Genomic DNA, 12,916 nt, shown 5'->3' with positions numbered 1-12,916 from the left:
ACCCTAAAATAGAGTACTCGCATAACATGTGTAACACATACAATGACTTAAAAAATCGTAAAACTGTAGAATTTTAAAAAAAGTAATATTTAGAACATTACTTTTGTAATTAAAGCGTATATTATCTGTATCATTTTTCTTTTTAGAAATATTATCATTTAATTTTAAAGTTACTTTAATGTCATTTTTTTTTAATTTATATTTTAAATACGTATATATTGCAAGATCATATTGTAAACAAGTTATATAGCTAACATTATTAGGTAACACTTACAATAACAAAAGTGTGTAGCACGTGGAATAAAAACTCGTGTAACACTAACAAAACCAACATGTGTAACACTTACAAAAACAGAAATGTGTAATAATCTCAATAGCCAAGATGTGTAGCACTTGCAATAACCAACATGTGTAACACTTACAATGACAAAAATGTGAACAAAATCTCAACAATCAACATGTATAACACTTACAATAACAAAAATGTGTAACAATCTCAACAGCCAATATGTGTAACATTTACAATGACAAAAATGTGCAACATCTCAGGAGCCAACACTTGTTACACTAATAATTACATGTGTAACATGTGTAACACGTGTGTTGTTAGCGGTTATTGAAATGTACCTAATATGGGGTAGGCATTGCCTAAATCAGCGAGCACCGTGAGCTTTACCATACATGTACCGTCTGTGCGAGACCTGTAAAAATAATAAAGGATATTACAAAGAGGGGGTTGACCCGGAAGAAAATTTTGGCTTTTCAATATTTTTATTTATATTTAAGCAGAAAGCAAAGTCAATATTTCTATTTGAAAATCTGCCTTGTTAACTAATGGGGGAGGGTTAAATAAATGAATAACTTGAACATTACCCGCCAAAAAAAAATTCCAACCCCATACCCCCTTTCCCTTCGCTCTCAAAATGGACAATAACTTTTAAGCACTTCGCAATACTTTACATTTTTTATCCCTTGAGGGCATCTCTAGCAACATCCAATTCAGTTTCAATCTGTGCAGATACCGGAACTATTACAGTTCTCCACGGATGGTGGGAATATTTTACTGTACAAGTGACGTAAACAAAATTCAGACGACAGCTGCAAATTCCAAACAAGAAAATGATTGCCTTTCCTATCTTAGAAAAGCTATGCTGCGAGTTGGATAATATAATCGAAGTTATATCTTTTTTCGAGGCGGGTTAGGTTCTTTACAACAGCAACAGCGGAACAGCGGAGATACACGTATGTATATCCACGTGTTTCCCAAAGTTTTTATAAACATTGTATTCACTTCTTTAAATAAGTAAAACAAATTAGAAAAAAGTCTTGAAAAGTATCAGAAAGATGAATTTATTTTTACTGAAACGTAATCATCACCTATATTTTTTTATTTGTTTGATTGAAGGAAATGTTGAATATTTTCCGTAAGGACAGTCACTTTTGGTTACTTCCGGGATATGACTTTTTTTCGTTAGTATATTGAGGAACCTAAAGGGAAATTTAGAAGGTACACATGATAACCGTAGAGCTCACACCGCTTCGCGGCTCTCGTTATTATCATTTACAAAATAATGATTAAAAAGGACACTTTCCCGTATGTAAAACAATTGATTGCAACTACAAAGTTGATATAAATATCACCGATCACCACTTCATTCCGTGCAAAGTCCCTGGTGGCTGACCGTAGATAGTGTAAACACCTTTTAAACAAAACCCCGGTACAAAACAAATGTAAAAAAAGACAGAACCTAGAGTTATTCCATAAAACAACAGTAATTTTCTTGTTATACAATATTTCAAATTTTCAACAACCTGGCATTTCTTCAACTTTCAGTGAATAATTTAAAATGTCTCACAAAAATGTATTTTTGTAGAAATAAAACGTTCTGCGAAAGCGTTTAGGGTTCACTTTTTTATTTGTCTTTCCTTTTTTAATTGTTGTTGTTCATAAAAGTCCATTTATCATCTTCAAGGGTGAAGTAGACGTTTTCGAATGGATTCCAGAAGTCAAATGTTGTAGGATACAAATGCGCAATTATTTGTTTACATTCTACCGGGAACTTTTTTACCCCAACATGGTACTGAGTACTGAATACAAGGTGGTACCTGATTGGTTGGATATGGCTTGAAATTTATTTTCATTTCAAAGCTTACCCATTTATGATTGATTTTATTTTGGTAATAATTAATAAAATGTTATAGGGTTGAAATGATTTCTCATAAATGAAATCTAGGTGCTTCATTTTTTTTGCAGTGTATTTTGTGCTGAATTTTCAAGAGTCCATAACAACTGAAATTTAGGTCAACTTTTGCCACATGACCATGTACTTTTTTTTGGTGCAAATAAAAAGTATGCTTTTCTAGTTTTAGGAACAGAAACTCATTTTCTGCTAATTTGTGTTGTTTTCTTGAAATTAATTTTCAAACTACATAGGTACCCTATGGAAAATGCATTACAAATAATTGCGCTCTTGTATCCTATAGAGAATGTGTACTTTCACATTCACTTTTTTCCTTCATCACTGTTTTTTGGTGCTTAGCTTTCCTGCAAACTCTGTGGTGACTTTGATCATTCCTTTTTCAAAATGGATGCTTTTTGGGCTGATATTGAGAAAAAGTTTTTCAAAAAGGCTATTTTAATGGGCAGTGGTAAGGGATGCATTGAATGGATAGGGGCACGGAAGTCCAAGTCAGGTTATGGGGTCCAAGTTGTGAAATGGCCTGATGGAAAGGGCAAAAGGGAGGCTGCACACAGGCTTTCCTACATGATAAGGCATAGGATCACAAGGGATGACTTTCAAAAATCTTTTAATGACAAAGAGTGCAGCCATATCTGCCATGAGAAACTGTGTGTCAATCCAGACCACATAGCCATAGAACAAAATGAGTTTAACCAGGAGAGAATTCACTGCAAAAGTAAAGGCCTCTGCTCAAAATCACACAAACCATATTGTTTAATATGTAATTTTATTAATATAAAAACTATTTTCTAACAGAAATTCTCCTTTTCTTGCTTTTTACACTGTAGGAATGGTCTGTGTGTTTGTTTTGAGAAGAAGGTTTCTGTTCTTTTTCACTTTTCAGTAGCAAGTTTTTCTCGTACGCAATAATTTCACTTAATTTTTCATACAGTTTGTACAGTTTTTCACGTTTTTCACTTCTATATTTCTTGTATTCCATTGTTTGCTTATGCTGCTTTTGTAAAATGTCTAATTTCTGCACACTTTTCAGAGCCTGGTAAGCTGTACTCCCAACTGGAATGTCACAGTGTAAGGCACTGCACAACTCAAGGATGGATTCACCTGGACCAAGATTTACACTATGGATGGCTGAGTGTGCCCTTCCAGAATAGTTCTTTTTGTACGTTACATTTGAAGGTAAGGAACGCCTTATGCTACGATTCACACCCTCGACAAAGTTAGTGTTCATATTAAGCCTGGTCTTCTCAAGTGCTTTTGGTCCGAGGCGCTTATTTACTGCGATACGAATAAAATCCATGTTTTCATGGGTATGCATGATTTTGAATGTCTTTGGTAGTAGACTTCTCCTCTTGAGCCACTCACTCTTGCCACATACAAAAGAATATTTCTTGCATAAGTCATGTTTTGCCATGTAGCACCGGATAACTGCATCAACTGTATGAGACATCTTTGATTTAACTCTTTTAAAATTTCCTCCAAATTGCTTAGTACATACAGCAAGTTCAGAATTGCACCTTTCAGTTAAGTCTGTTGCAAAGTTATTCAGTAGCTTTTGGCGTTGCTTTTGTGTCCGTGCTGGCATGATTTTTAGGAGACTTTTGTCTTTCTTCACACTTTTCCGCATATTTTCCGACAAATGCCTGGTATCAATGAAATGCTGAGGCTCAGTTTTTGATTTTCCCTCCTCATACAAATCAACTGCAGCTCTGTAAGCTGAACTGTCTGGGTCAGTAACTAAATAGTCTACTTCTATTTTGTCTTTTAAAAGGTCTTCAAGGCACTCCCAGGCCCATGCATATTCATCACCAATGCTCTTCACCATTGGAATATTAGCACTGCATTCATCTGTACATTCAGAGTGGAGTTGGCCTGAGTCAAAATCAACATCTAGTGAAGAATGCTCTGAACAGAGCTTATTTTTGTCAACCAAATTAACAATATTATGTTTTTTTGTTACATTTTCAGCTGATGTATACACAACCTGATTAGCCGGTTGGAACGGTGTGCGTCCAATTCCTGAGTAGGGTCTGTTGCTGTATATGCCATCCATTTGAACACTAATACATCTTGGATTTTTCTTTCCTCGGAGGCGGTTTATTTCGACTAATTCTTCCCTTCTTCTTTTCATGTCTTTTTTTACAACTTGTACAATGTTTTTATATACTTGATTTGTCCTTCTTTGCAGGCTAGAGGCTGCTGGAGTTGAAATATTGCCACTTAGAAAGATTTTGCGCAAGCTTGTAGGACCAATTGGAGTCTGACTCAGGCCAACTAGTACACCAGTTATCAGCGTGTTTTGTTTTGAGGGTTTTCTACCCGGTCTGCCAGTTTCAAGTTCCTCATACTGTGTATACATCTTCGAGAAGTATTTACACGATGCGCAAATAAGTCGAAATCTTGATGAGAAACCTCTTTTTTCTTCTTTGTCCAAATCGTATAGTAAAATACCATCACAGTCTGGACTTTTCATCATATGCTCTCTAAATGCGCAATTCCACATGTTTTCTGACTTGTAAAGGCACAGCACTCTGTGGGAATCAGAATTCAACCTGAAAATTAGAAAAGAAACCATATTTAATGTCCTACTAACACTATAGTTATTTCTATATTCAAATGCAATTTAGAGTTATCTCCCCCTTAATTTTAATATTTTTTTTAATGGAGCATTTATGTATATTGGGCTGATATCTAGTTGATTTTTTCCTACTTTATAACTTAAATAAAGATTAATTACTATACAAAGTGCAAGAATTTGTGTTCTTGGAAATTAATTTGCAAGTTTTAAGGAAAAAACATCCTAAATAGTTTGAAAATTGTGCACATATGGCATATATTTTTTATTTTTTTTCAAAATCTACATTAATAAACTGTTTGATTGTAAGTTAATTATGTTATTTATTTTTACATGTCCTACCTTTTTTCTTTTTTAGCTCCTTTCTTAGATTTCCTAGCAACAGGAACAGATTTAGATTTTGGTCGCAGTAACTTGGCCGCACGACTGGACCGCTCTGCCTTCTCCTCTGGATCAGTGTATGGATCATTAACAACCAGTTCATGAGTTTTCCTTGTAAGTCTAATGTATTTAGGTGTTTCTAAGTCACTTTTCACTGTTGAAAGTTTAGTCCTTGCTTTGTTGTGAGGTAAATTCCCAGATTTAAATGTGTATTTATTTCCTTTTTTGAATCCTGACATTTTATAAATTTGAAATGTTGACTCTATTAATTTAGCTTTGATAAGTGTTGGTGTGCTCTGATGCAAGTTTATTTTATACCCTTGTTTTGCAGTACAAGTTGATGTGAAAAGTTCAGTCTTTGCACTATTTACAGGATAAACAACAGGTGCCCCCCCTTCAAACATATAAAATTCTTCAAAGATGCCATTTGATGATCTTATGGCTCTTCTATAATTATCATGATGACAAGCAAAATTTGTTGCTGTCATTCTGGTACCTCTTATCACCAACAATTAAAAATTACATGATAAAGTTAGAAAGTGCATCTTCATTTCACTTAATTTAGAAAGTTTTAAGGAAAATTTCCAACTTTTGGCCATTTTGTTGTATTTTTACTATTAGAAGGGTAGATTCTACTCTTAAAAAAATTAGATTTCAACTTGTACATGCATAGAAGGAGTATTGCTTAAAGTATTGGAAAACATAAGTCATAATAATTTCTAAGATATTTTAATAAGAAATTTTTCCATTTTTAATTTTTTATTTTTGCTTTCTGTGGAAATTTTTCATCACTGGCCGCAAACTCCCACTCCAAACTAAAAAGGGAATATTTCGACTAAACTTTAACGGATTTTCACCTAACTTGGTTTCTGTACTTGTAATTAGATGTGCTTTATGAATGCGAACTTGAGTACTGATTCTTAACCGCTTCATGTTTTCTATAGGATACAAATGTGCAATTATTTGTTTACATTCTACCGGGAACTTTTTTACCCCAACATGGTACTGAGTACTGAATACAAGGTGGTACCTGATTGGTTGGATATGGCTTGAAATTTATTTTCATTTCAAAGCTTACCCATTTATGATTGATTTTATTTTGGTAATAATTAATAAAATGTTATAGGGTTGAAATGATTTCTCATAAATGAAATCTAGGTGCTTCATTTTTTTGCAGTGTATTTTGTGCTGAATTTTCAAGAGTCCATAACAACTGAAATTTAGGTCAACTTTTGCCGCATGACCATGTACTTTTTTTTGGTGCAAATAAAAAGTATGCTTTTCTAGTTTTAGGAACAGAAACTCATTTTCTGCTAATTTGTGTTGTTTTCTTGAAATTAATTTTCAAACTACATAGGTACCCTATGGAAAATGCATTACAAATAATTGCGCTCTTGTATCCTGTACAATCAAACCAGTTTGCAGGAATCATTTCTTAAAGAAAAATGAAACATAAATGATTTTAATCTCATAATTATGTGCAATGTATTTTAAGATTCGTTAACATCTTTTGGTCTAGTATTATCTTGTGGGGGTAATATAATTTTTTTCTTGATTTACTCACTTAAACTGGGATTTAAATATCAGATTAAAAAATAGAATTGCAGGACCATCGACATTGTTATGCATGTTAAGTTCCTGTATACACAAAAAGGTTCCTTGAATCAAAACAGGTACAAATAAAATATGTTTGAAAATTCCGATTAGTCTTTAAAAACCTAACAATATTGAAAATCAACTTGAATAGAATGTGTGTATAACTTTATTGATTCTCACAAAGGAGGTATGACTAGCCTTAATTTACTCTGTATATCTGCTAGTGTTTCTTGTTATAACTATATTGACATCTTTTGTATCAACAGTACTTTTGTATATTTCATAAAAATTAAATTAAATACATTTGTATTGTATATTCCATATAATTAAATTAAATACATTTCTATTGTATTCATAGTTCGAACAAAACATATCCAATGTAATCTGGTTTTTCATATTTCAATGTAAATCTTGCAGATAGATATGCCATAATGATCCACGAGATCATTGTGACGATAAAGAACAAATTCATGTATTTACACTTAAGATATTAGTTTTGGTTCAACATCTTGTCTTCGATTTGATAAGGACGCCATTTCATTAAATGCATCATAAATTTGATATAACAAATATATCAATAAGAAATTTAACAAGATCTTAGTGAACATTGTCATCGCTGTCAATTTTATGGCAAGACGTATTTCATTTACAATGGCATAATAAGATAAATATTTTATCATGCATTGTTTATTGTATGCAATATTGTACAATACTGTTCAACTGGTGACTAATAATGTGATCCTGTGACAACTAGGAAACCTATACATAAAATTGAATGTAGCACTGCAATATGAAATTTCAAGCACATAACTGCCTACGATTTTGCTAATATGTAATGTATAAGTTTATAGATTTATAGATAATATATATACATGTAAGTATGTTCATTTCGTCGATACCGAACATCTATAGTAAGCTGTCATAACAGTGTCATGTAAGAACTGTCGATAGCTGCAAATTTAAGTGTTATTTTACCATTTTCTATGTCCACATCCTCTTTCAGTTTCGCTGAAATAATTTGTACTGAAAATATAGATGCTGTTCTCTCGAAAATGGAGTATAAAACGCGTGTTTGTGGAGTTTCTGGAGCAACAACACTTTAACTGCTAATGTTTTTGTATGTTTAATGTATTTGTAAACCGGGATATTTTCGCGTCGTTTTTTTTTTCGCGTTTTCTGCAATCTATCCGTTTTTCCTCAGATTTAAATTCACGATCGTTCCTCAGACTGTACTTTAATGCTCTTCGAAGAAAATTTTTGCAAAGATTTAATTATGGCGTTACGGGTTTTACCGCTAAAATAGTGAAAATAAAACTGCCGCCAATATTTCATAGTTGATAGTACTACTAAAATATGCACTATCAAAGTCAGAATGTTCAACGGAAAGGCTTTTTGCTAGCCGATTAAAAGCTTTGCAGGGTTCATAAGGAACAAATTGAATTTTCCATTTTTTTTAAAATAATTTGTTACTTCCAGTTGTTGGAGTTATCTTGTCGGTATTGCATTTCCCTGCATTTGTTAACTCCAGTTGTGAGAGTTTCCTTGTCGGTATGGCAGTTCCCTGTATTTATTACCTCCAGTTGTGAGCGTTACCTTGTCGGTATACCAGTTCCCTGTATTTATTACCTCCATTTGTGAGAGTTTCCTTGTCGGTTTTGCAGTTCCCTGTGATTTTAGATTCACGAACTTCGGGAATGTTATATCTTGGAAACACTGAATAAAGGTGGAGTTTTTCGTGTTTTCTGAATATTGAAGTTCTGTGAAAGTACTATTGTTCGTGGTGTACCAATTTTCGTGGTTTTCGTGGGTAGACCAAACCACGAAAGTTGGTTACCAACGAAAAGGAGATTTCCATTGATGTATATACTAAACACCAAAAGGCCAAGAATTCAAGAATCCACGAACATGTATTTCGTTCCTAATCCACGCAAATTGGTATCCACGAACTAAAGTACTTTCACAGTATACGAAAAGGTGTACTTCCGGACGGAACATAAACCTCAACTTACATATTAGAATTCCTCAAACTTGAAAATCTACATTGTAATATACATTTAGCACAAAGAATATCGTGGCATAAACAGACTTAACTGGCAGTAAGCTTTGTGATGAGAAGTGCAGTGTGTGAAGGACACACTAATGGAATCACCAAAACAAAGTAGCATGCCTTTTCCGACATAAGAGGGATATGAATAAGAACCATGTTATGTTGCACATTCCAAAGAAGATAAATAAATGGCATGCACGATGGCTTTGGAATTAATAAATTGTTCAGGTTTGGCCGATGGTGTCTATTTATATCATAACAAATTGTTGACGGTACAAAAGTATCGTTTAGACCGCCAAGGCAGCTATAACTAATAAAGTCGTAATAAAAAATGACATTTTTACCTGTTTAAGGATTCGTGACCGAGATAATGCAATGTAGGTTTGTAAAAATAAAAAAAAACATATATGAAAATGGGAATTTTTTATTTCTCACATAAATGACAATATGATATAACATCAATAGATGAATGCTAATCTCTTGCCCCTAATTAGTATATTTAAATCATAAACGTTGATGTAATATTCTTCACAAATGACATTTACTTTCATACATTATGGTAAATAGTAGAAATAGTTGTAATAATAAGTACATAACAACTGAAATTTTACTTCCTACCCTCCTTAAGGCAAATTTAACAAAAACTTCACTTAAAGTCCTCTCTGAAGCAGCATAATGAATTATTTACAAATTCGCTCATCAGGATCATTCGGCAATCTTCTTTCCAAAATGGGTTAATTATGTAGATCAAGCATGAACATATTTTTAGAGCACATGTGTCAATTCACCAATTTCTGCATCTCAAAAACTAAAAGACATACTATAAAACAAATGTGATTTTTTAGGCTTGATGAGCTCTACGATTCTGCATTTGTTTGAAATTGTATTTGTTTTTTTTTCTTTTTTTTAGCTTATTAAAAATTTTCAATTGCCGAAATCATCTTTTTGACAAAGCCTTAAAAGGCCTAATAGGTCCAAGTAATATGCCTACTTCCTGTTGAAGCAACTGCCCATTAATCGCATAAAATGACGATAAAGTTGGGTAAGGCATATAACGTAATACATAGAAATTTGTTTGTTTGTTTGTTGGGGTTTAACGCCCGAACAGCAATATTTCAGCTATATTCAGGCGATGAACATGAAGTGGATGATAAAATGAACATGATATGATGATGAAATGAAGAATGGGATGGGACACAAAGGTAATGGGGTCGACAAATTTTGATTGCCACTATGGTTTGAGGTCAGTTTTTCCCTGAAAAATTATAGCCTGACAACCCCAGCATGTAACACGTCAGGGGTACCCCATTCCATCACCTGGGGCACACAACCCAGTTGCTCTGTGGGCAGAGCGCTATTGCCACCGGCCAGGGTTCTGAGCACTATTTAGTCGCCTTTTACCACAAGCTTAGCGCTGCTACAGGCCTATTCTTTTGACACCCGGACCTGCACGTGGCAATAAATAGAATGAAACTTGTAATAGTTGAAATAATTCTAATGACAAAACCTAAAGATGCTCATAGGATCAAAGTTGTGTGACTACTTCTAACTGCACTCATGCCTTCCAAAGGCCAAAATGTACAATGTTTGTGCTACAAATTTAAGCATTATGGTTTTATAGGTGTTTTTTTTTTGTTATAACTGGAAAACTGTAATAGATAATTTAACTCAATAATTCTTATAGTGGTTAAATTGATCCTAATGACAAGACCAACAAATTCAACTTAGGATACAAGTTAACTGACTTATCTTTATTTAAACCATTGATCTTGAAAGGCCAAAAGACGGTTTTGTGGTATGAGCTTATAACCTGAAAACTAAAATACCCACAAACTTTCAATGATGAACTACCGGTATTCCTATGATAAGGCCTTCAAAAGTTCTAAGGGGAGCAAGTTTTATGACGACTAATTGATGAAGTAAATGCCCTTGAAATATATATATAAAAAAATGGTCATCTGTTTGGTTCAAAATGTATTACGTGAAAATTGTTCTAGATAGAAACGTCATCGTTAGGGCATACTTAAGTCCTTGATGGTCCAGAATGTATAACAACTACTTATGAGATTTGTTACCCCAAAGTTCCTAAACGTTGCGATTTTTGTCGTATAGAAATCAATAGAGATAAGCTTTGTTTTTCTAATACTGGTAATTTTAATGGTGTTGTCATTCTTTGATATACGACACATTTGTAAATCTTTTGCTGTTTCGAAAAATCATGTTGTTCTTAATTACAAATCTGCATATTTTATTCTAAAACATCAAAGAAGGGCAAAGTTTGATATATAGAAAAACAGGTTTGCGATAGGTTTGAATATCTTATTGGTAACACATTTGGCACATATTGAGGAGCTATTTTTAAACAAGTTGGCGTCCCAATGGGCACTAACTGTGCTTCTCTCCTAGTCAATTTGTTTTTATATTCAAACGACACTAAATATCTTCAGAATAAAGTAAAGAATAAAAATATAAAAGATGCTAATTTGTCCATCAACAACCCTTCTTCTGGTTACCATCAATATATCCACCAGAGCTCGAGATCAAGTAGACAACAGAAACAGTTTGTTCTGCATCTGTTTTAGTTCTACTCGAATTTGAGAACAATGGTCATCCCTGCACAAAGATTTAAGCTTAAAGAGAGGACTTTAATTTTAATATCATAAATTTTCCTTACCTGTGCAGCAATATACCTTCATCTCTTGCATATGGTGTTTATATTTCATGATTCGCAACACGAGAGCAAGTACTAACTACTCTGATTTCCTTGAACGCCATAAATGTCAGCGAAACAGACTCCTGAATCAGGGGTATAAGGAAATGCGTTTCAAAAGGTCTCTGACCAAATTCATGTTTAGATACTAGTCCTTAGTAAAAATAAATACTCAGTTTCTTCTTAAATAATAAGAAATGGTTGTTTTGTTTTGTTTTGTTTGTTTTTTTATCTGTTCTTAATGCTGATGTGACCGATGATTTACCAATTATGACGCCATAGCATGCAAATCATATTTAATCAACACTGGTATATTCACGCCGCAGTGGAAAGGGAGGTTTAGCGCGATGTAAAACCTAGATTTAAACCACTATTTCGAATGAAATGCCTGTACCAAGTCATGAACATTGCGGTACCAGCTGCAATAGTGTAATATCTATTTTATCAGACTTTTTTGGACTTGATATGACTATGGATCGGATAAGCGTTCGGTAATATTGTAGTTACATGTACCCTTATTTGTCTTTATGTTGTATAAAGGAGAATTGGATATATTACTGAGTGACTTTTGTGGTGTATTTATTTGTTGTCAGTTTATTTTTTACCTTACATTAAATGGGGGTGGTTATTGCCTCATAAAACTAGTGTAACCCCACCGCCGACATGCACCTCTCCACAGTCAGATGTTTCTAATTAACGTGTCTTAGTGTCGTTATTTGACCTTTAGTTTTATTTGAAGAAGTGTCGTCGTTTTGTGTATTTTATTACTTTCCATGTCGGGCCTTCCAGAGCTGACTTAGAGGTGTGTTTACACTTATTGAAGACCTTTTGTGTACGTATTTACTATTTTATACATGTTACACGATGGTGCATTTGTTATTTCACCATATCTGTTTACTTTTATATTGATGAAATGACTAGTTAAGGTATATGTATGATATGGTACAAGTTAAAAACCTGCTATTTATTTCAGTTATTCCCTTTGAAAGACCAAACAAAATTGAGTATGAGGTTAGCAAATCACTCTCTACAGTCTCTTGTTTTTTTTTATTACTTTAATTGTGTTTGACGTATATAAAGATGTCAACCTTGTTTATTTGTACACAAAAATAACTATGTATATTAATGAAAAAAGGATAGATTAGAAGTATTTATACATGCATTTTTGTCTAGATATTTGTCACCTTCGCACAGCATTCAAGTGGATAGAAATTACAAAAAAACCTGCTAATTGAATAGTAATTGATTACACACTGATGATTTGTCACGTAAGAAACTTACGAAGCGAACATTACTATTGTTGAAACGTCGCCTGTGACAACTGCGACAATTTAATTTTGCATCATAATTAATTTCTTTTATTTAGAGTAATATTTAGACTGTTTCATAAATTAAACTGTTGGGAAGAG

At 33.3% G+C, this 12,916-nt stretch overlaps 1 protein-coding gene across 1 annotated transcript; it reads right to left on the bottom strand.

Moving 5' to 3' along the window:
- Positions 1–2,851: 2,851 nt before the first annotated feature.
- On the bottom strand, positions 2,852–5,642 carry LOC148600936 (uncharacterized). Its single transcript, XM_088555891.1, has 2 exons — positions 5,116–5,642; positions 2,852–4,750 (listed from the first exon to the last, which is right to left on the bottom strand). The coding sequence occupies exons 1-2, from the start codon at positions 5,640–5,642 to the stop codon at positions 2,983–2,985; spliced, it is 2,295 nt and encodes a 764-aa protein (XP_088412017.1). The 3' UTR covers positions 2,852–2,982.
- Between the last annotated feature and the right edge of the window lie 7,274 nt (positions 5,643–12,916).

The sequence above is a fragment of the Perna viridis genome, chromosome 12, assembly GCF_037379345.1.
Source record: "Perna viridis isolate PV_CMFRI_1.1 ecotype Kerala chromosome 12, ASM3737934v1, whole genome shotgun sequence".
NCBI lineage: Eukaryota > Metazoa > Mollusca > Bivalvia > Mytilida > Mytilidae > Perna > Perna viridis.
Note: the sequence above shows the minus strand (reverse complement) of the source record. Positions and strands in the feature narration are given on the sequence as shown.

Bases quoted from the DNA above. Each gene is read 5' to 3' on its own strand.
- LOC148600936 (XM_088555891.1), bottom strand. From the start codon at position 5,642: ATGACAGCAACAAATTTTGCTTGTCATCATGATAATTATAGAAGAGCC. The intron at 4,751-5,115 runs GTAGGACATGTA...TCTAATTTTCAG, and splicing joins GGAGCTAAAAAAGAAAAAAG to GTTGAATTCTGATTCCCACA.